Raw genomic sequence first — 22,221 nt, 5'->3', positions numbered from 1 at the left:
TTCAAATTTCATTTTCTAAATATTCATTTTTTATTATGTGTTATTAAAAAAACAGTCTTCCATGGACTGGGAGAAAACCTTATGACCTAAAGGACCTATAACTTCAACAGTTCAAAATGTGTTGTCCCAGTGTCTTTCAATGTAGAACTACAATGCCCAGAATTCCCCGCGAATGCGTAAGCGACGTCCATTTCGTTTGCCTCGCCGCTACGTCCTCTGGGGCATGTAGTACGTGTCTTCCGCGGAGCACGCTGTGTTGTCCCGGCATTTTTTCCTGGTTTGGGGACTGGATCATCAGAGGAGAGGTGATGTCTCTCGAGGAAAGGCTGCAAACTATGTGATATGGGGGGACGGGTGGGAACGACACAACCGAGGCTGTTACGTCACTTGTTGGGGACCAGAAATAGCCTTGACTTTTGAGCTGTCGTGACCAGCCTTCCCCGGAATCCTCCAGAAAATTTGGAGGTTGTTGAGGGAAGAACTTAACCCGCAAGCTAGGGCCGGGTAGCGGCGGCAGGTTTACTTCCGCCCAGCACGTTTTCGGCCCCAAGATGCAGGGTATTGGGTTTTTCCAGTGCTTGGAGAAGGGCAGAGCTGAGCCCACTCCTAGTGGGGACGCGGGAGATCACTTTCATTGGTTCAGGGCTTACTGTGCGCCCAGCGTGGAGAAATGCTTGTCATTTACCCAGGGTGTCACTGTTTACCCTGCACTCATAGTCCCAAGTCCCCTCCTTTGGTTAAATGACTTCCCCAAGGTTATTTATCTGGGGGCAGAACGGGGGACTTGGCACGTTGGTATTCTAGTCATTGAGCTGCTTCCGTTTTCTGTTGTGGGTAGACCGGAGAATCTTGAAGGTACCCTTGCTATGTGCAGGACTTTTGTGTATGTGTGTGACCCAGGTTGGCTTGGGTCAGCATGCTGTACTGATAGCCATAAAGTACCAATACTGTCTCTTTTCTTTTCTTTTCTTTTTTCTTTTCTTTTCTTGTGAATAGACAGCTTAGCATAGCCATAGAGAGGAGTCTGAGGCAATCTTAGTGTTGGTTTTGTTGATGTCAGGAGGTGTTCCAAGTGGAAAGAATGGAAATAACTGGGTGATAACCTCAGCTTCACAAGTACTAGAATAGTTTTTTAACCTTTTTGAAAATAGCTTTTCTTACCGGTAAAATGCAAATGATAATATCTGCCTGATAAGTTAGTTCAGAGAATTTAATAGGATAATATATTTTAGAAGTCCTTTGTGAACGTTGCAGAAGTGTTAAATGCTATGATTTTAGTCCCAGCTTTTCTGTTGTTTCTCAAGTAGAAATATAAACATTTATAATATACTTCTAAAATAGATATCCTTTTTTCATTATTATCTTTGTTTCTTATATTACTTCATCATGTCTTGATACATTTCTTGATTTCTTTATATTTCCGATTGGAGCTTTAATCGTCTTGCTTATTGGTTTCAACTGATCTAAGATCAGTAGTGACTAAACCATTTGAGTTCTTTTTAGAGTACCAGAAGAAAGGAACAAGAAATTATCCTGAAAGTAAATATACCAGAAATTATCCTTCTGAAAAAAATTTTTAGAAAAATATTTTATTTATTTATTTTAGAGAGAGAGAGAGAGAGTGTGTGCATGCAAGCGGAGGGAGAAGCAGAGGGGGAGGGAGAGGGAAAGAATCTCAGGTAGACTGGGTGCTAAGGGCAGAGCCCGGTGCTGGGCTGGATCCCACTACCCTGAGATCATGACCTGAATGGAAACTGAAAGTCGGACACTTAACCAACTGAGTCGTCCAGGTGCTCCTGAAAATATTTATTTATTTATTCATTTGTTTTGTAAAAGGTTTTATTTATTTGAAATAGAGAGCACGAGTTGGGGGTTGGGGGCAGAAGGAGAGGGAGAAGCAGGCTCTCCACTGAGCAGGGAGCCAGAAGCAGGGCTTCGTCCCAGGGCTCCTGGGATCATGACCCGAGCCAAAGGCAGATGCTTAACCGACTGAGCCCCCTGAAAAATTTTTTTTAAAAAAACGTATGGCTCTGAATTAATGGCTGTTCCTTGTAAAAATGTTAAAGGTGATCTATTTATTTATTGCAAATAGTTTGACTCATTTGTTTAAAGAGATGGTTCCAAGTTTAGGATTTTTTTCCCTTCTGCTTTTGTTGTCAAATTTGAAAACTATATATATGTCAGATTTAACAAACATTTTTTCAGTGGAGTGCAGAAAGAAGTCCCTTTTCCTGGACACTTAGTTTTGAACCAAATCCTGCTGTTTGCTTCAGACTAAGAACAAAGTCTCTAGTTAATGCAGAAAAGCTTGTTACTTTAATTTGAAATTTGGAATCAATTTGAAATTAATAATATTAGGATAACCATGTTTAACCAATCCTTTTACAGAAGCTGCGTGTTGGAATGGGATTTGGAGTTATAATGGAAGCAAAATATGTGAAGGAAAAATAGTTACCTTTTTTATCAGCGTATTGCACCTGACTTCTAGTTGCAAATGGTTTTCATTGCCTAAGAAAATTTATGATATAAATGAAGAATTACCTTTCTTTCAGACTCATTGTTTGTAAATATGCTTCGCCTAAGAGCTATTTGTCCGTTCTCCTGGAGAGTGTTTCAATTTCGAACCTGCAGTTGTAAACCACTAATTAGCCAGATGATTACGTGTACAGATGAAGAGCAAGTATTTCATCTTATTAAAAAAAACAAAACCATACTTTCAGAAAAACAAGTGGAATGTGCATTTAATATACTTTGGCAGTTTCAAAACCAGAAGACCAGCTTTTTAAAAAATGTTGAATGTATCAGAGACCATCCCCAATTTCTTACTCTTCATAATGTAGCTACAAGTCAAAAGGAATTCATGAATGATGATACCCTGGTGAATGTGTTGTACATCACACAACAGTAAGTATAGATTTTATAGAAATGATTGTAGTTTATTTCTATATTTTAATTTTCTAAAAATCTCTTTAAAATGAAAAACAATGCGTTTTTTTTTCTGTAAATAGTTTTCCTAATCATCTAATATTTTTAAGATGTTTAGAGGATATTCTCTGATTGTATATGTATATCAAATATCCTATTGTGCAACCTAAATATATACAATTTTTATTTGTTAATCATAATTCAATAAAGCTGGGAAAACATTAAAAAAAAAGAAATTTTACATCGTTTGGAAGGGAATCCAGCCTTCAGAAGAACTGGATTTTCTAAATAAAGTATTTAGCAGATATATAAGAGAAAACACACAAAAGCTGCAGTAAGTCTGTTTCTTAGTCTCATTCATGGAAAAACAGCAGTTTTCTCACATGATTATCCAACCTGTATATCCGTATACATTTGCTTTCTTAGTGGGCATGTTAACTTGGAAAATGATAAGATAAAATTAAACAAATCTTTTTTGCAGGACTCCTCAGAGCCTTTAATATGTTAATATATATTATAAATATCTAAGTGAGGTCAGTTTCCAAATTTACTTAACTACAAAACATGTGTTAAACACCTCATAAGACTCATGTCTGTTAGGCAAATGGAGAAATACTGCTTGGTGATGATTTGTCTAAAAGCTATATTTCTATGTTTCCCTCATAAGTCATATTTTAATAATGAAAGGATTTCAAGAATAAAATATAATGTTTTCAAGTTTTAAAAACAGCATGTAGTTCAATTTTGCTTCATGACTTAACCTGAAAGTCTTTGATTTTTTAGGAGACAAACTAATATAGCCTTAACATTATAAAGATGTTGAAATTGGTTAAAAAAGAGATTTTTATACCACAAAATACAGTATATATGGTTTAGTTATATAGAAGGTATTCATTGTTAATGAAGATATACTGGAAGAGGGACTCTTATATGCTCTGGTGGTACAATACATATCAAAAAGTATAAAAATACCCTGGATCCAGTAATTTTGCTTCTAGGATTTATCCTAAGAAAGTAATCTGAGATACATATAAAGGTTATTGTACATTGATACTCATCTCAACATTATTTATAATATTGAAAAACCAAAATTCTAAAAGTAGATGTATGTTTAAATGATATTATAGTCACATAAGGGAATACTATACAATGTTTAAAAATTGTTGTGAACAGTATGTCATGGGCAGATGTCCATAATATAATGTTAATATTTCATATGTGTTAGAAAAGATAACTGGAATGAAATGCTCCAAATTGATGGTGGCTATTTATGAGTACAGACCTATGAATGATTTTTAGTACCCTATTCAAGTTTTTCTTTATTTTACAAACTCTCTCCTATAAAAATATTTTTGTAATCAGAGCCAATTAATATATATCATGTGTACTTTTAATATAATATGTATCACTGAACATTTTCATTGATCAGTGGAAGACATCGAACAGATAAAAGAATGAGAGAGGCATGGGATAAAATGTAGATGTTTATTATAGTGTATCAAGGAAACAATATTAAAATGGGAGTGGACCAGAAATAAGGACTAAGAGTACTATAACTTGAGGTTCACTTTTGCATTATAATTCTTACTTCCATAATTGTTTTTAATAATTTAAAAGTGTTTATATATGGAAAATGATTTTTCTCTTGATTTTATTGAGGTGTGCTACTGTGCCCCATGACCTGGTTGCAGCACTAGTTACAGAAGCATGGAGAAGACTGGAAAGGCAAGTACTCTGGGTTCATCATCTTAGATCACAGTTATCCTATTCAAGGTTAGCTCAGTAAAATCATGTTTTAAGCTGCTGCCTACCTATCAAGCTTCACTGAAAAAAAAATGTAAACTCATTTAGGTTGAGGATTTGATCTACACAAAGGAAAATAATAAGGAATGTGTATTTTCCTTAAGAGAGAAAGAAAACTCGAATATTTACTCTTTAAGAGTGGAAACAGTGTCCTTTTCCAGATATATAATTAATCAAAATATAAGTAAGGTGCAGTAACAGCTATTTGGCTTTTTGAATCTTCTTTTCTGGAAGATTCTGCTTCAGAAAGAAAAGATTCAAGGTGCTTGGCTGACTTAATTTGTAGAGCATGAGATTCTTGATCTTGGCATTGTGAGTTTGAGCCTATATTGGGGGTAGAGTTTACTTAAAAAATTAAAAAAAAAAAAAAAGAAAGAAAAGATTCTCTGAGTGATAGGCGAGAAAAGAAGACACCAGTTTACTAGAAGGGGAAACTTTTTAACATTGTTTAACAGCATTTGTAGGTACTTATTTATCACTTCCTCTTTACGGAGAGGCAATGAACATAGCTCATAGGTGACTTAGAAGTTTTCAAGTTTACTGCTGTGAATACGATCATATCTCTTTCCTGTACATAGCTATATTTGTAGCATGTTGCCATAATCAATAATCATCTAGAAAAATGTAAAATGTGTTCAGGGTATTCTTATGAGTACAGAGAAATCTATTCTATACAAAACTGTATTATTTGTACTATATAAGAATATGTGAGAAACTCCATTTATTTAAAAAAAGGGAGATAATAACAGACCTTACTTTGGAAACTGTTTAGCTGTTTCTGAAAATTTTGAACTTTTTCCCATAGGGATTCAGCATAGCCTATATCCATTATTAGTGGAATATAACAAATGTTAGTGAAGAAAGGGATAATCAAAGTGGGAAAGAGGAAGGATTTAAAAACCACAGAACAGAGGGTGGTTCAAGATATTGGCACAGGAAGACCTCCTCACTCTACCAGGGACACACCAAATCTAGATACCTATGGAACAACCGTCTCTGAAAAAGACCTGAGGACTAGCTGAACAACTCCTCCACAATAAATGATCCAAGGCCACCTCGAGATAGGTGGGAGAGGCAGAGACATGGTCTCACCAAGAACCTCACTCCCGACTCAGTGACTCACAAGAGGGAGAGATCTAACAAATATGGAGTGTATCCCTGAGGAGTGAGGGGTTTGAGCCCCACATCAGGAACCCTAACTCCTGGGACCTGTACCAAAGAGATGAGCTCTCAAATGTGTGGCTTTGAAAAGCAATGGGGCTTACATCAAGGAGACCCAAGGGTTGTAGGAAACTGGGGCTCTTCTCTTAAAGTGCTCACACAGACTTACTTGTCCTGGGACCCAGCACAAAAGTAGCAGTTTGGAAGTGCCTAGGCCATATGTGATGGATTCACTGGGTGAGTTTAAAGTGCCTGCCAGAAGGACAGGGGTCTATTGGAACCCTCTCTGTGGCTAGAGGCACTGGAGGGCACCATTTCTGCACTCTTCTACCTTGCTAGCACCAGCACTGGCAGGTGCCATTTTTGCCTCTCCCTCTACCTTGTAAAAGCTGTTTGCCCTGCCTTTGTGCTCTTCTATGGCTCTGCCCCACCAAACCTGTTGGGCCAGCTTGCCCTGGCCCAGTGCCCCTCCCCGCCCAGCCCCACACTGTTAAAGCTGGTAGGCAGCTTTGCCTTGGCCTGGTGCTCCTCCTTGGCCCTGCCAAAGCTGGCAAATGTGGCAGTCCATAGAGGGAACACCCTTTGAACACCTGCCTCTGGTGTCCAGGGAAGTTTGTGTTTCTGGGACTCATGGGACTGAACCAATCAGAGAGTTCTTGGCAGGCTAATACCCACAAAGCACTACACAGATAGCTGACTGAAATATCCCAGTCTTCCTGTGACTACTCCTTCAAGACTGAAGAGATAGCTATTTTGCCTAATATATAGGAACTGACACCAAAAGTCAGGGAAAAATGAGAAAACAAAGGAATATGTTCTAAATGAAAGAAGAAGATAAAACCCCTGAAAAAATGAAATAGAGATAAGTAACTTAACTGATAAAGAGTTCAAAATAATGGTCATAAAGGTGCTCACTGATCTCAGGAGAAGAATGGATGAACACAAAACTTCAAGAAAGAGATGGAAAACATAAGAAAGGACAAACAGAAGTCAAGGAAACTGAAGAATATAATAACTAAACAGAAAGACACACTACAGGGGTTCAACAGCAGACTAGATGAGCCAGAAGAGAGGATTAGTGACTGGGACCAGGGGAGTGGAACTTACCCAAAAAGAGCAGCAAGAAAAAAAAAAGTAGAGTTAGCTTATGGGGCCTATGGGACAATATCAAGTGACATAGTGTTCTCATAATAGGTGTACCAGAAGGAGAAAAGACAGAAAGGGATAGAAAACTTATTTGAAGAAATAATAGCTGAAAATTTCACTAACCGGGGGAAGGAAACAGACATTTAGATCTAGGAATCACAGAGAGGTCCAAATAAGATGAACCCAAAGAGAGTCACACCAAGACACATTATAATTAAAACATCAGGGGCGCCTGGGTGGCACAGCGGTTAAGCGTCTGCCTTCGGCTCAGGGCGTGATCCCGGCATTGCGGGATCGAGCCCCACATCAGGCTCCTCCTCTATGAGCCTGCTTCTTCCTCTCCCACTCCCCCTGCTTGTGTTCCCTCTCTCGCTGGCTGTCTCTATCTCTGTCAAATAAATAAATAAAATCTTAAAGAAAAAAAAGAAATCTTAGAAAAAAATTANTCCCTCTCTCGCTGGCTGTCTCTATCTCTGTCAAATAAATAAATAAAATCTTAAAAAAAAAAAAGAAATCTTAGAAAAAAATTAAAAAAAAATAATTAAAACATCAAAAGTTAAAGAGAGAATCTTAAAAGCAGCAAGAGAAAAACAGCTTGTTATGTACAAGGGACCCTGCCCACCCCCCCCAAGACTCTTATCAGCAGAAACTTTGCAGGCCAGGAGGGAGTCACGTGATATATTCAAAGTACTAAATGAAAAAAACCTTCCAACTAAGAATACTCTACCTGAGAAGATTATCATTCAGAATTGAAGGAAGAGAAAGTTTTCCAGACAAGCAAAAACTGAACAAGTTCACCACGATTATAAGACATGTTAAAGGTACTTTAAGCTGAAATGACAGGCCAGTTGGTAACAAGAAAACATATGAAAGTAAAAATCTCTCTGATAAAGGTAAATATATATATTGAGGGTAGTGGACTAATCACTTATAAATTTAGCATGAAGACAAAAGTGGTAAAATAAGTATAACTACAACAGTTAAGGGATATACAAAATAAAAAGATGTAAAATATGACATCAGAAACATAAAATGTGGGAAGGGGAGTAAAAATGTAGAATTTTAGAGTGCATTCAGACTTAACTTGTTATTAACTTAAAATAGACTGGTATTGATATATGTAAGCCTCATGGAAACCACAAAGCAAACATGTATGGTAGATACACAAAAGATCAAAACAATGGAATGGAAACATAACACCAAAGAAAGGCATTAAGCCATAAGGGAAGAGAGCAAGAGGAAAAAGGAGCAGAGAAGAACTATGAAACAGCCAGGAAACAGTTAACAAAATGACAATGAGTAGATACCCATGTATAATTATGTTAAACATAAATGGACCGACTCCCACTTCTGGCTCTGTAGGCCTCAGCATGATTGCTTTAAGTGTCCCGAGGCTGCACAGCAGTGTGGTGGCTTGGGTGGGCAGCCAGTGACAACTCCAGTGGGTGCCAGTCTGGGGAGAACTGGGGGACCAGAAGCTGGGCTGAATCTTCACCGGACCGTTTTTCTCCACCCAGGCAGGGCCTGGCTGCCTACCCCTCTGGCTATGGGTCCCATATAGAGTTCCCAAACTGGTCTTATATAGGTGACTGCCCTGCACTTCCAGTGAAAGGCTAGCTTCGAAGAAAAGCCCAAAAGGAGAAGTTTGCAAGACGAGTTGTACTGCTGTCAGAATAAATGGATACTAAATTACAGTCGTGGCAACTTAGGCAGCAGGAGAAGTTGCAGAAGGAAGAAAGGAAGAGAAGAAATGCCCTTAAACCTGAAGGAGCTCTACTGCAGAACCCACTACCAAGTCAATAAAAAGCAATTCCTGTCTCCCTTCCCCAGCGTCTCTCTGGCTTTCTTTTCTATTACCTACATGCCTCATCCTAGCCAGAAAAGAGCCTTCATATTCTCCATCTGTCTTCAGAGCACAAGATCACTGCCTAGAGGGGTTAGCTCAGTGCCCTCATCCCTGGCTGCATTCCAGTTCAGCAGAATCTTGCTCTGGGATACTTACCCCTTTTGCAGGCCATAAGACTGGCCCAACTATGAACAGTAGCTGCTCCGTGAACATGAAGAAGGGGCAGCAGTTTTCCTGATTTTAGCTAAGGACTTAAGTCTTTAATAGCCCATACACAGCTCAGTCTGCGTGTGGTTATTAATTTAATAAATGTTTTGATGAAAAGGGCAACCCCTCCCCTATTAGTGGACTAAATTCTTCAATCAGAAGATATAGAGTGGCTGAATGGAGGAAGACCCATCTATATGCTGCCTATAAGAGGCTCCCCTCAGATGTATCGACACATACAGGTTTAAAGTGAAGAGATGGGGGGCGCCTGGGTGGCACAGCAGTTAAGCGCCTGCCTTCGGCTCAGGGCGTGATCCCGGCGTTATGGGATCGAGCCCCACGTCAGGCTCCTCTGCTATGAGCCTGTTTCTTCCTCTCCCACTCCTTCTGCTTGTGTTCCCTCTCTCGCTGGCTGTCTCTGTCAAATAAATAAATAAAATCTTTAAAAAAAAAAAAGTGAAGAGATGGAAAAAGTTTCATGCAAATGAAAACCAAAAGTAAGCTGGGGTAGCTATACTTAGACAAAATTGACTTAAAACAGACTGTGATAAAAGAAAAAGATGGGGATCACATAATGCTAAAGGGCTCAATCTAGCAAGAAGATACATTTGTAAATATTTGTGTACCCAATAGGAGGACCTAAAAGAGAACAAAGAAATAAATTAGACAAAGATGAATATGATTTCATTTGTATATGGAAATCTAAGAACAAACGAGTAAACAAAACTTATAAATGCAGAGAATAGATTGGTGGTTGCCAGAGGGGAGTGGAGTTGGAGGATGGGCAAAATAGGAGAAGGTGGTGGGCAGGAGGTACAAACTTCCAGTCACAAGTCATAGGGTTGCAATGTACAGCATGGTGACCATAGTCAATGATATTATGTTATATATTATGTAACTTTATATGATGACGAGAGGAAACTAGACTTATTGGGGTAATCATTTCACAGTATATAAATATCAATTCATCATGTTGTATACCTGAAACTAATGTAATGTTAAATGTCAATTATACCTTGATAAAAAATAAAATAAAAACCATGGAACACAAATGACACAAATACATGGAGGTTAAATAACATGTTACTAAATAATGAATTAATGAACCAAGAAGTCAAACAAGAAATCAAAAATTACATTGAAACATGAAAATAAAAAAAACAAGTTTCCAAAATCTTTGGGATGGAGCAAAAATTTTAAGAGGGAAGTTTATAGTAATACAGGCTGACATCAAGAAGCAAGAAAAATCTCAAACGATGTAACCTTACACCTAAAGGAGTTAGAAAAAGAAGAACAAACAAAACCCAAACTGAGCAAAAGGAAGGAAATAATGAAGATTAGAGGAGAAGTAAATGATATAGAAACTAAAAATACACAATAGAAAGGTCAATGAAACCAGGAGCTGGTTCTTTGAAAAGATCAACAAAATGATAAACCTCTAGCCAGAGTTATCAGAGAGCGAGAGAGGGAGCCCAAATAAACAAAATCAGAAATAACAACCAACACCACAGGGGGTGTCTGGGTGGCTCTGTCAGTTAGGCGTCCAGCTCTTGATTTTTGGCTCAGGTCATAATATCATGGTTCTGGGATTGAGCCTTGTGTCAGACTTCATGCTTAGCAGGGAGTCTGCTTATGATTCTCTCCCTTTCTTTCCTTCTGCCCTTCGCACCGCTCATGCTATCTTTCTGTAAAGTAAATAAAGTCTTTAAAAAAACAACCAACACCATAGAAATACAAGCAACTGTAATAGAATATTATGAAAACCTATATGCCAACAAATTGGACAACTTAGAAGAAATGGATAAATTCTTAGAAACATATAACCTACCAAAACTAAAGCAGGAGGAAATAGAAAATTTGAACAGACTGATTACCAGCCATGAAACTGAATCAGTAATCAAAAACCCAAAAATCAGAAGTCTAGGACCAAATGGCTTCACAGGCAAATTCTACTTAACATTTAAAGAAGAGTTAATATCTATTCTTCTCAAACTTCCAAAAAATAGAAGAGGAAGGAAAACTTCCAAATTCATTCTATGAGGCCAGTATCAACGCTGATACCAAAATCAGATAAAGACACCACAAAAAAAGGGAACTACAGGCCAGTATCTTCTCATGCACATAAATGCAGAAATCCTCAATGAAATACTCGCAAATCGAATTCAACAATAAATTTAAAAAAATCATACATCACGATCAAGTGGGATTTATTCCAGGGGTGCAAGGGTGGTTTAATATTCACAAAATAGTCAACATGATACATCATCAATAGAAGAAAAGATAAAAACCGTATGACCATTTCATTAGATGGAGAAAGAGCATTTGACAAAGTACAACATCCATTCATGATAGAAAACCCTCTGCAAACTAGGTCTAGAGGGAACAAAGCCCAACATAATAAAGACCTTATATGAAAAACCCACAGCCAACATCATACTCAATGGTAAAAAACTGAGACCTTTTCCCCTAAGGTCAGGAAAAGACAATACCACTTTTACTCAGCATAGTACTGGAACTCTTAGCCACAGCAATTAGCATAAAGAAATAAAAGGCATCCAAATTTAAAGGAAGAAGTAAAACTCTCAAAATTTGCAGATGACATGATACTATATATAGAAAACCTTAAAGACTCCACCAAAAAACTACTAGAACTGCTAACTGAATTCAGTAAAGTTGCAGGATGCAAAATAAATGTGCAGAAACTTGTTGGATTCTTATACACTAATAATGAAGCAGCTGCAAGTGAAATTAAGAAAACATTTCCATTTACACTTACACCAAAATCAATAAAATATCTAGGAATAAACTTAACCAAGGAAGCGAAAGACTTGTACTCTGAAAACTATAAAACACTGATGAAAGAAATTCAAGATGATGTAAAGAAATGGAAAGACATTGATGCTCATGGATTGGAAGAACAAATATTGGTAAAATGTCTGTACTACCCAAAACAATCTACAGATTTAATGCAATCCCTATCAAATACCAACAGCATTTTTCTCAGAACTAGAACAAACAGTTCTAAAATTCGTATGGAACTACAAAAGACCTCTAATAGCCAAAGCAATCTTGAAAAAGAAAAAGAAAACTGGAGGTATCACAATTCCAGATTTCAAGTTATATTACAAAGCAGTAGTAATTAAAACAGGATGGTACTGGTATAAAACTAGTAGATCACTGGAATAGAACAGAAAACCCATAAACAAACCCACAATTATATGGTCAATTAATCTTTGAGAAAGGAGGAATGAAAATCAAATGGGCAGAAGACAGTCTTTTCAACAAATGGTGTTTTGAAAGCTGGACATCCATATGTAAAAAAACGAAATTGTTCCACTTTCTTTTTTTTCACCATACACCAAAATAAACTCAAAATTGATTAAAGACTTAAATGTGAAACCTGAAACCATACAAGTCCTTGAAGGGAGCACAGGCAGTAATTTCCCTGACATTGGTTATAGCAACATTTTTCTAGATACATCTCCTGAGTCAAGGGAAATAGAAGCAAAAATAAACTATTGGTACTACCTCAAAATAAAAAGCTTCTGCACAGCAAAGGAAATAATCAACAAAATTAAAAGGCAGCTTACTGAATGGGAGAAAATATTTGCAAATGACATCTGATAAAGGGTTAGTATCCAAAATATATAAAGAACTGATACAATCGAACACCCCAAAAACAAGTAATTTAATTAAAAATGGGCAGAAGAAATCAACAGACATTTCTCCAAAGAAGACATCCAGATGGCCAACAGACACATGAAAAGATGTGCAACATCACTCATCATCAGGGAGATGCAAATCAAAACTACAATGAGATAATTTCTCACACCTGTCAGAATGGCTAAAATCAACACAAAAAACAAATGTTGGCGAGGATTTGGAGAAAAAGGAACCCTCTTGAACTGTTGGTGGGAATGTAAACTGGTGCAGTTACTGTGGAAAACAATATGGAGGTTCCTCAAAAAGTTAAAAATAGAGCTACCCCATGATCCAGTAATGGCACTACTGGGCATTTACCTCCAAAACACAAAAACACTAATTCAAAGGGATACATACACTCCAATGTTTATAGCCCCATTATTTACAATACCCAAACTGTGGAAGCAGCCCAAGTCTCCATCAATAGGTGAGTGGCTAAAGAAGATGTAGTGCATTTATACAATGGAATATTATTCAGTTATAAAAAAGAATGAAATATTACCATTTGCAACAACATGGATGGAACTAGAGAGTATAATGCTAACTGAAACAAGTCAGAGAAACAAATACCATATAATCTCACTCATATGTGGAATTTAAGAAACAAAACAGATGAGCAAAGGGAAAAGAAAGGAGAGACAAACCAAGAAACAGACTGTTAAATACGGCGAACAAACTGCTGGTTACCAGAGGGAAAGTGGGGGAGGGGGGTTGCTAGGATAGGTAACGGGGATTAAAAAGTAAAAAACAAAATCAGCAAAACACAAACACCTCTCCAAAACCAAGTAGAAACCTAGGGCAGAAAGGAAAGGATTGACTAGGATATAGAAGAAACAACAAGCTATTTATCTGTAGACAGAGGGGAGCAGGCTCATCGCTGGTTATTATTTTACTCCATCTTATGCCCTTTCAGCATATTGTTTCTTAAAGTATAAACCATGGTAAATTTTTAAAATCGTGGTTATATATGGGTGAGCTCTGTCAGCCTTTGTTAATATGTGCTGGATTAAATTAAATAGGATCAAACAATTTTCTGGGCTGAGAAATTCTACATTCATTCACTGAATTGTGATTTTAGTAAATCTCATGACCTAACCCATCTGTCTTCTCATCTCCATTTTTGCATCCTCTTTATCTGCAACTATCTTTTATTGAGAGTAAGGAGAAATACCTTATTTCTTTTGTGAGCAGTCCAAACTACTGGATTTTCAGGTTAAATTTTGTCATTGTTGACAATAGCTCAGGTTTTTAAAATTTTTCTTTAAAGCATCATTGTTACATGTATTATGCAGCTTGAACAAATCAGTTGTAAAATAGATGTTTTTTTGTTTTTCTGTTAAACAGTTAAATTACAAATGTACAGTTGTACTTCCCAGACATTTCCTTTTAATTTTTCATTTCAAAATAGCTTAGAAGATTTTATTCTATATGATGTTTTTTATTTTTTCATAATGATATTTAAAAATTTTTTAAACTCTCATTTGTACTTCCTATGTAGAATTTTTAATAGTGTCATAAAATAACATTAACTTCTGGTTTTTTGGTCTCTGTGGCCTATGATGTAAATTTTTTGTTACTACATTAGCTATTAATCAATGATTTTGTTAAAATGTTTATAAATGTTATATAAACATAATTTGTAATAATTCAAATACAATACATTATGGTTTAACACCGTATGATGGATCATAGCAAGGGTAATCAGCATGTATTTGAAATAGCATGTATTTGTTTTAAAGATTCCTCCATGATTTACATGATTCAGTTGTTTGTTCTTTTTTATTGCTGTGTGGTATTTTATGAATATGTACAATTTATCTGATATACCTTTGATAGATATTTAGATTGTTTGCAGTTTTTTGCTATTAACATATTGTGCTGCTGTGGACTTTCTTATGCTTGTCTTAGTGAATTCAGAGTCTTTTTTTTTTTCCAAGACTCTTTTAAAATCTGTAACAATTCTCCTTCCCTCTCTTTTGTCTTGCCATTTACTTGTTGAAGATAATGGGATCCTTTTTCTTACAGAAAAATTCTGAGTTTTTCACAGCCTTGTTATAGTAGTAGTTGTTTTGTTAATGTACAACCTTATGTTGAAATTGATCTGTCACCTCAAAAAATTAATAGATAAATGATTCAAATAATTTCAAGTGATTTTTTTCCTTTAAAAAATCTTCTAGTAGTATCTGACTTTTTAATTGTTAGCATGGGTTACTTTTATAATAATAAAAAAATCTTTTAAAAAACATTCCTTTTGTATTAGTAATGTATTAGTAGTATATTAATACTTCTGATCGCTTTTTATTTTATAATTGTGTATTGTGTTTTAAGTGAAAGTAAGTAGTAATTATCTCCTTTGTATATTTCCTTTAATAGGTTTGATATTAATGTGCTGTCAAAATTTTCCTCTTGCCTAGCATATCAACATTTATATTTCAGTCCATTAATGGGAAAAATAGCTGATATTGTACATAGGAATCTCGAAACCATAGAGGACTTAAGGTAAATGTATTTAAGGTAAATATATGGTAGAGAGATTCTGGGCTTTGGATGCACACACACTTAGATTTGCCACGTACTACCTGTGTGACTTTAATCTCTTGAAACTTTAGTATCCTTATCTATAAAATAGTACTACTTTGGAATCTCCTTTGCAATGTTGCTTTGGGAATTAGAGATAAAGTATATAAAGTAGAACATGGTATTGTTGAGATCTGTGAAATATTTGAGATTTTACTTTATTTGCAAGCTAACAAGTTTGCCTGCCCCCAGTGACCTCATTCAACTTTAATTACTTTCCTAAAGACCCTGTCTCCAAATACAGTCACATTGAGGGCTAGGACTTTAATATGTGGAGTTTGCTGGGGGACACAGTTCAGTCTGTAGCATACATCAGTGTTCATAGCAGCATTAGTCATAATAGTCAAAAGGTGGAAATAACCTAAATGTTCATTGATAGATGAATGGATAATCAAAATGTGGTATAGAGCTACAATGGAATGTTATTCAGCCTTAAAAAGGAAGGAAATTCTGACACATGCTGCAACATGGGTGACATTGTGCTAAGTGAAATAAGCCAAACACAAAAGGACAAATATTGTATGATTCCACTTAAATGAGCTCTCAAAGTAGTCAAATTCATAAAAACAGAAAGTAGAATGGTTATTGCTAGGGGCCGGCAGGGGTAAAGAATTGAGAGTTACTGTTTAAATGGGTAAGGAGTTTTAGTTTAAGAAGATAAGAAAGTTCTATAGGTGGATAGTGGTAATGGTTGCACAACACTGTGAATATACTTTATACCACTGAACTGTATACTTAAAAATGTTTAAAATGGTAAATTTTATGTTATATATATTTTCACACACATATTAGCAAAGTAGCTTGTAAAAGCAGAGAAAATAAAAGTCAGTGTGAATTTTTTTTAACTTTAAAAAGTTCTTATAGACCCCTTTGAGAATCTAATAAAATCTTTGGACATTTCCCTGCTCAAAACTGCAATTACAAATATACATACAATTAAAAAAATCATTTCAGAAGGTTTATGGTTAAATGAAGTAGCAATGTTAAGTTACTAATTAATGGTGCTTAATATTAACATGAAACATTTTAGAGAAGTCAAAGTATTGTACAACTGGGTTTTTAAAATATATTTATTTTACTGGAAAGGTTGAAGAAATTTGGAAACAAAAATAAATGCAAACCATCCCCCTATCCTAATGGTTGAGATAGTTTTATACTCACATTTTTATGTCTTTTCTGTAGATGTTTTATAATTATCATCCCTAAACATTTGTTATATACCTTTTCCGTTTTGCATTCCTTATTCATTATGGGTGCATTCTTGTATTTGTGGTTTTCTGATTTTTGTATTACGTAAGACCTGTGTTTTGAAAGCAGGGACCTCACCTTTGTTTGTAATTTTGATGTCTCCCTCAATGCCTGGGAGAGTGATTTATGTTCCTTAAAAGTACTTTTTAGTGAAGAAATATTAAATGCTACCTTATGTTCAGTACTTACTGTCATATATTACTGTCTACCTAGCATGAGACATTAAAAATATGAAAGCATTTATTAGTGAGAAATATCTTGCCAAGATTTTTATTAGCAAGTTGTAGATATACAGAGAAAGGAGTAACAAAGAAGTCTAATGCCAAAAATATAAATTGAGACTTTTAATGTTGTATTCATGGGCTGTTGGTCCAAAGTGATTTCTGAGTGAATTTCACTAAAATGTTTTCCTTCAAGGCACTTATTTATATAATGAGATATCATACACACTCAACAAAAGATATTACAATTTTTTTTTTATCTAAAGGAATTTAATTACTAGGAGGTCTGTGTTCAAGTCCCATAAGAATATTTAAAGGAAAAATTTTGTGGTATAAAACCCATAATATTTTAACTAGTTCTTTTCCATTTTAGTCTTAGAATTGTTCTTTATTCTTAAATAAGGTGAAAATCTTTGCATCTTTTTCCTTTTTAGGTCCTTGTCTGTATTGATGGTCAGCATATCTTCTTTAATATCACAACGTTTTCAAGAACAATTAGTGCACAAAACAGAACATCTTTTCGATACCACAGATTCTTCCCAAGTCAACGTTGCAAGAAGAATAGTACAATTTCTTCGAAATACTAAACATAGTTATTACCCACTATTAGAAAGGTGCAATAAAGTGTTTTTACACAATATGAACCACCTTGATTTGGACTCCATAAGTAAAATACTTAGTCTATATCACTGTCTACAGTTTCATAGATTTGAATTTATTAAAATGGCTAACAAGAGGCTAACTGAAATGATTCCTCTGTTTGATCACCCTGATGGCTTTGTAAAACTGTTTGTAGCACTGGGACCCATGGCAGGACCTGAAGAAAAGAAACAGTAAGTTCACCTAAAAATGCTTTACTTTTCTTCTTGTAACTGCATGGAGCCTTGCAAGCTTAGACCTCCTTGCAGTTCTAGAAGGCACACATATCACCCCATGCAGCCCTGGAAGGGGGAATAATCTCTTATGTATGGTCCTTGATTCCTTCTCTGATTGTTTTAATTTACATCTCAAACTCTTAGTCTACTGTTAAATTCTGAGAAAAGGCCGATAACTCCATGGTGTTGGCCAACACAAGAGAGGATGAGGGAGATGGATATTCTCTGTAAAGAATACCACTTAAATGTTTTTATTGTCCCTTCTTGGGCCATATGATTGACTTTACACACAGAGAAAAGACTCTCCTACCTCCAGTATAGGGTGTAGAATATTCAGAATTATAATAGTCCTAACAATGGACCATTCTGTTCTTTGTTGTCTCTATATTCATCGTCAAAGGCATTTCTTAAGCACCTTGGTAAATGTTCTCTTGTCAAGTTGGAGTGAATTTCATCTTTTTCCTATCTTTTAAAAATTCCCAGTTTTGCCAGATATTGATGCAAATAGAACTGTTTGGGATATAAAGATGGGCAAACATTAATACATAATTACTAGGTATGAGCAAAGAGATAAGCATGATTAGTAGATTCCGTTAAGCAGGGGTTCCAAGAGTTGCATAATAGAGATATCTACGTCATTACTCTCTTACCAAAAGATTCATGGAGAGTTTTATTTTTAAGGGTCCTTTGAATTATATGAAGATCAAGATGGAAACAAGATAATTAGTTAAAAAACTTTTATTGGATTTTTTTTTGGTCACCAAGTACTTTTGGAATCTCATATGCTAAAGGAGTACAAAAGTTGAATTGGGTCCCTGCCTTCAAGGAATTTATATTCCAACTGGGAGGATAGAAATGTATATATAATAAAAATGTGTAAATACCATGATATTGCAATACCGTTATGAATAGGTACTCCAATTAGTGATAGAGATATAGATAGGAAAATGAGAGAAAAATGTGGACATAAACGGTTGGGAAAAGCTTTGAGGAGAAGCCGGGTTTGAAACGTTTGATAAGGTTGATGAAAAGGATGGTGTAGAGCTATCCAGTATGAATAGAGAATTTATCCCGTTATCTTCAGATTTCATGTTTTGGGCTTGCTTGCCAAATTATTCTATAGGGGCACGTGGGTGGCAGTCGGTTAAGCGTCTTCCTTCTACTCACATCATGATCCTGGGGTCTTGGGATGGAGCCCTGCCTGCGTTGGGCCCCCTGCTCAGCAGGGGCCTGCTTCTCCCTCTCCCTCTGCTGTTCCCTGTGGTTGTGTGCTCCCTCTCTCTCTCTGTCAAATAAATAAAATCTTCTAAAAAATAAATTATTCTAAAAGATACAGTTATATATAGATACTCCTGTTAGTGCATGCACCACCTCAGTTTCAAAATGCATCGTCTTTGTAAATTTTCGGTTTATAGGGTCACAGCAAGTATTTAGTATATGAGATTTCTGTTAATATGCAGGTATATTGACTTCCTGATCAGATCTTTCTCAATTTAAGATAATTGGGATATTGTTAGAATGTCAGCTTTTAGTCTGCCTTTGGCCCAGGGCGTGATCCCGGCGTTATGGGATCGAGCCCCGCGTCAGGCCCCTCTGCTGGGAGCCTGCTTCTTCCTCTCCCACTCCCCTGCTTGTGTTCCCTCTCTCGCTGGCTATCTCTCTCTCTGTCAAATAAATAAATAAAATCTTAAAAAAAAAACACAAATTGCTTATAAAAAAAAAGAATGCCAGCTTTAAGTCTTTAGCTCTGTAGTACTGAATAATTTCACTGAATCGTATTTTATAATCATTATAACCTTATTTGAACATCAATTTAAAAACCTTTTGTCTGTATTTTTTTAAGATACAGTTTAAGATTAGAGTGTACTGAAGCCTTAATTCCTTTGGTAAAAACAATATATTTTTCTTTATTCAGTCATTTATATTATCCCCTATTATGTGGGGAGAAAATTGATACTGCATATGGAAATCAGTTTTTGTTTGTATTTCTTTTCTATTCATTACCTAAGAACTTACTTTATTTATTTTTTAAAGATTTTTATTTATTAGAGAGAGAGAGATAGAATGAGCAGGGGAGGGGCAAAGGGAGAGGGAGAAGCAGATTCCCTGCTGAGCAGGGAGCCCCACATGGGGCTTGATCCCACGATCCTGGGATCATGACCTGAGCTGAAGGCAGCTGCTTAACCTACTGAGCCACCTTGGTGCCCTACCTAAAAACTTACTTTAAAAAAGAACTTTTTATAAGGTAGTCATCAGTTTTTCAACATAAAATATTTTTCTTTATTTCTAGACTTAAATCAACTCTATTATTGATGTCAGAGAAGCTAACCAGCAAGCAGGCCCTGGCAGTGGTGGGAGCAATGGAAGAGATGGAAAGCAGAAATTCACATCTGATTAAAAAGTAGTCTTTCCTGAAATTCATGGTGTTAACATTTAGTTGTCATCCATAAGTAACTATTTTTTTGAGAATGCAGTATGTTTTTTTCTATAATCTAGCTGTTGGTTTTGAAGAAATAAGGAATTAACATTTAATGCATTGTTTATTATCTAGTTTGTTTTTTAAAATAGAGATTTTTAAATTGTTTATAGCATTTTTCATTTCATTTGCTGCTGCTATTTTCAAGCAAAGCATCATAATCTAGCAAAGTGGAGAGCATCTACGTGAACTTGAATTGTTTGACACCACAGTTACCTTCAAATCATACTGCCATATATTGTCTTTTTTTAAAAAAGAAATTTAAGAAGAAAAAAATACATAGTTCAGATTATATATACTTAATGTTTTATTATCTATTATATGATCCTTTTTAAAGTATTCCTTCTGCCCCATTTCTTCCAACATACTCCCTCTTAGCATTTCTCATTGCTTTTAATCCATTCCATTAGAGGGCCAGTGAATTAAGGAAGAAAATTAAATCAGTTGTGCTAATTGTTAGTAACTCTCAGTAAAGATCTCTTTGTGGGGAAGATGTGGAATTTGATTGCCGTTTTGTGAGGTTTTTGTAATTTAGAAAGTGAAACTTTATGCTTTTCTCTCCTCTTGCTCTTAATAATTAAATATTATTTCATTCACACTTCATTGATAGCTCTTATATCATTCTATTTTAATTGTTTGCATTTCTATCACCATTTTGAGACTGCTCTTCAAGAGCAGAAAACCTTGTTTCATTCATTGCTGTTTCTCCAACACAGAGCATGTCTGGCAAGAAAGAGCTCCTCTGTAAATATTTAATAAATAAATGAATGAATTGATTGTAATATGTTTTATCATTCTTTATAGGATCGCTTCAATTCTGTATAAACATTTGGATACCTATAAACCAGTAGAGTTGTTGAAGATAACCCAAGCATTGATTTTTCTTCATTTTCAAAGTAAAGAGCTTTTTGTGAAGCTCAGAGAATTACTGCTTAGGTAAGGTTAAAATCAAAATGTTTATTTATTTTATGGTCTGGACTCAATGTTTGTTTTGTTTGATTATGTAGAGAGTTGCTGAAACTTTTAGAGGCTGAATTAAGTGGATTATTATTTAATATGTTAATACACTTACCTCTCCCTGTGTGCAATCTGTCAGTGCACATGCTTGGTGTATTATGAAATGAAGCCCGTAGGACGATGAGTTCCCTGGGCATGAATAACGGTAAAAGCCAAGGCATTTTCCTCTCCTGCAGGAATATAATAACAATGAAAGATTGGAGCTGCCCAACAGGGCAAAACTCCATTTGCGACCACTCATGTGTAGGGGCCGTCAGTCTGCTTACTTGCCTGTTTTAAGGCATGTTAGATTGCTTTAAAGCATATTAAATTTTTTAATTTGTAATTTAAAAAATAAGATATTTAAGAGTAATGTTACTGAAGAAGTATTTTCCGTTTATAATCTAACATTTTCTGTTTTTCTATGGCTATCACATTCATATTTTAACAGGGTTACTCAGTTTTACAAGGATGATTATGGAAATGGGGTCAAAGTGGAGTTTTCCATGAGAAAACTTTTTATTTTAACCATCAGAATAATGACTTTGAATGAAACTAAAATTAGATTAATCTTTTTCTCCTCCATTTTTCTATACTAGTTTGATTTCTTAAATTGATCCCTGGAAGACCAAGCATGGGAATCTATGCCATAATAAAAAAATTGGCGTAGAGTTGAAAATGATTTTTATTATAATAAAATGATATGCCATTAAGGTTAAGAAGGATTTGAATTGAAGAATAAGAGGTGGCACTTTATCAGGTGAAAACCGAGCTTATTAGGTATGTTAGTAGAAAGTTCACCCTTTTTTTTTTTTTAATGATTTTCTTTTATATTATGTTAGTCACCATACAGTACATCACCGGTATCCGATGTAAAGTTCAATGATTCATTAGTTGCGTATGACATCCAGTGCACCATGCAATACGTGCCCTCCTTACTACCCATCACTGGTCTATCCCATTCCCGCACCCCCCTCCCCTCTGAGGCCCTCAGTTTGTTTCTCATAGTCCATAGTCTCTCATGTTTCATTCCCCCTT

The 22,221-nt window shown here is 35.7% G+C and overlaps 1 protein-coding gene and 1 pseudogene across 2 annotated transcripts in view; both read left to right on the top strand.

The window, feature by feature from the left end:
* Nucleotides 1-200: 200 nt before the first annotated feature.
* The window catches only part of FASTKD1 (FAST kinase domains 1), a 43,633-nt gene continuing 21,612 nt past the window's right edge, over nucleotides 201-22,221 (top strand). The window contains exons 1-7 of one of the 2 annotated variants that reach the window (XM_011221376.3): nucleotides 201-305; nucleotides 2,553-2,904; nucleotides 4,585-4,650; nucleotides 15,164-15,289; nucleotides 17,271-17,669; nucleotides 20,002-20,112; nucleotides 20,992-21,123. In XM_011221376.3, coding sequence (XP_011219678.1) covers nucleotides 2,570-2,904; nucleotides 4,585-4,650; nucleotides 15,164-15,289; nucleotides 17,271-17,669; nucleotides 20,002-20,112; nucleotides 20,992-21,123 — 1,169 coding nt within the window. In that variant the 5' untranslated portion in view covers nucleotides 201-305; nucleotides 2,553-2,569. Of the gene's footprint in view, nucleotides 306-2,388; nucleotides 2,905-4,584; nucleotides 4,651-15,163; nucleotides 15,290-17,270; nucleotides 17,670-20,001; nucleotides 20,113-20,991; nucleotides 21,124-22,221 lie in introns of both variants that reach the window. The other variant, XM_034654703.1, reaches the window with a different exon arrangement.
* Nucleotides 6,114-9,414, top strand: LOC105236408 (annotated as a pseudogene).

This window comes from Ailuropoda melanoleuca, chromosome 2, assembly GCF_002007445.2.
Source record: "Ailuropoda melanoleuca isolate Jingjing chromosome 2, ASM200744v2, whole genome shotgun sequence".
Lineage (NCBI taxonomy): Eukaryota > Metazoa > Chordata > Mammalia > Carnivora > Ursidae > Ailuropoda > Ailuropoda melanoleuca.
Note: the sequence above shows the minus strand (reverse complement) of the source record. Positions and strands in the feature narration are given on the sequence as shown.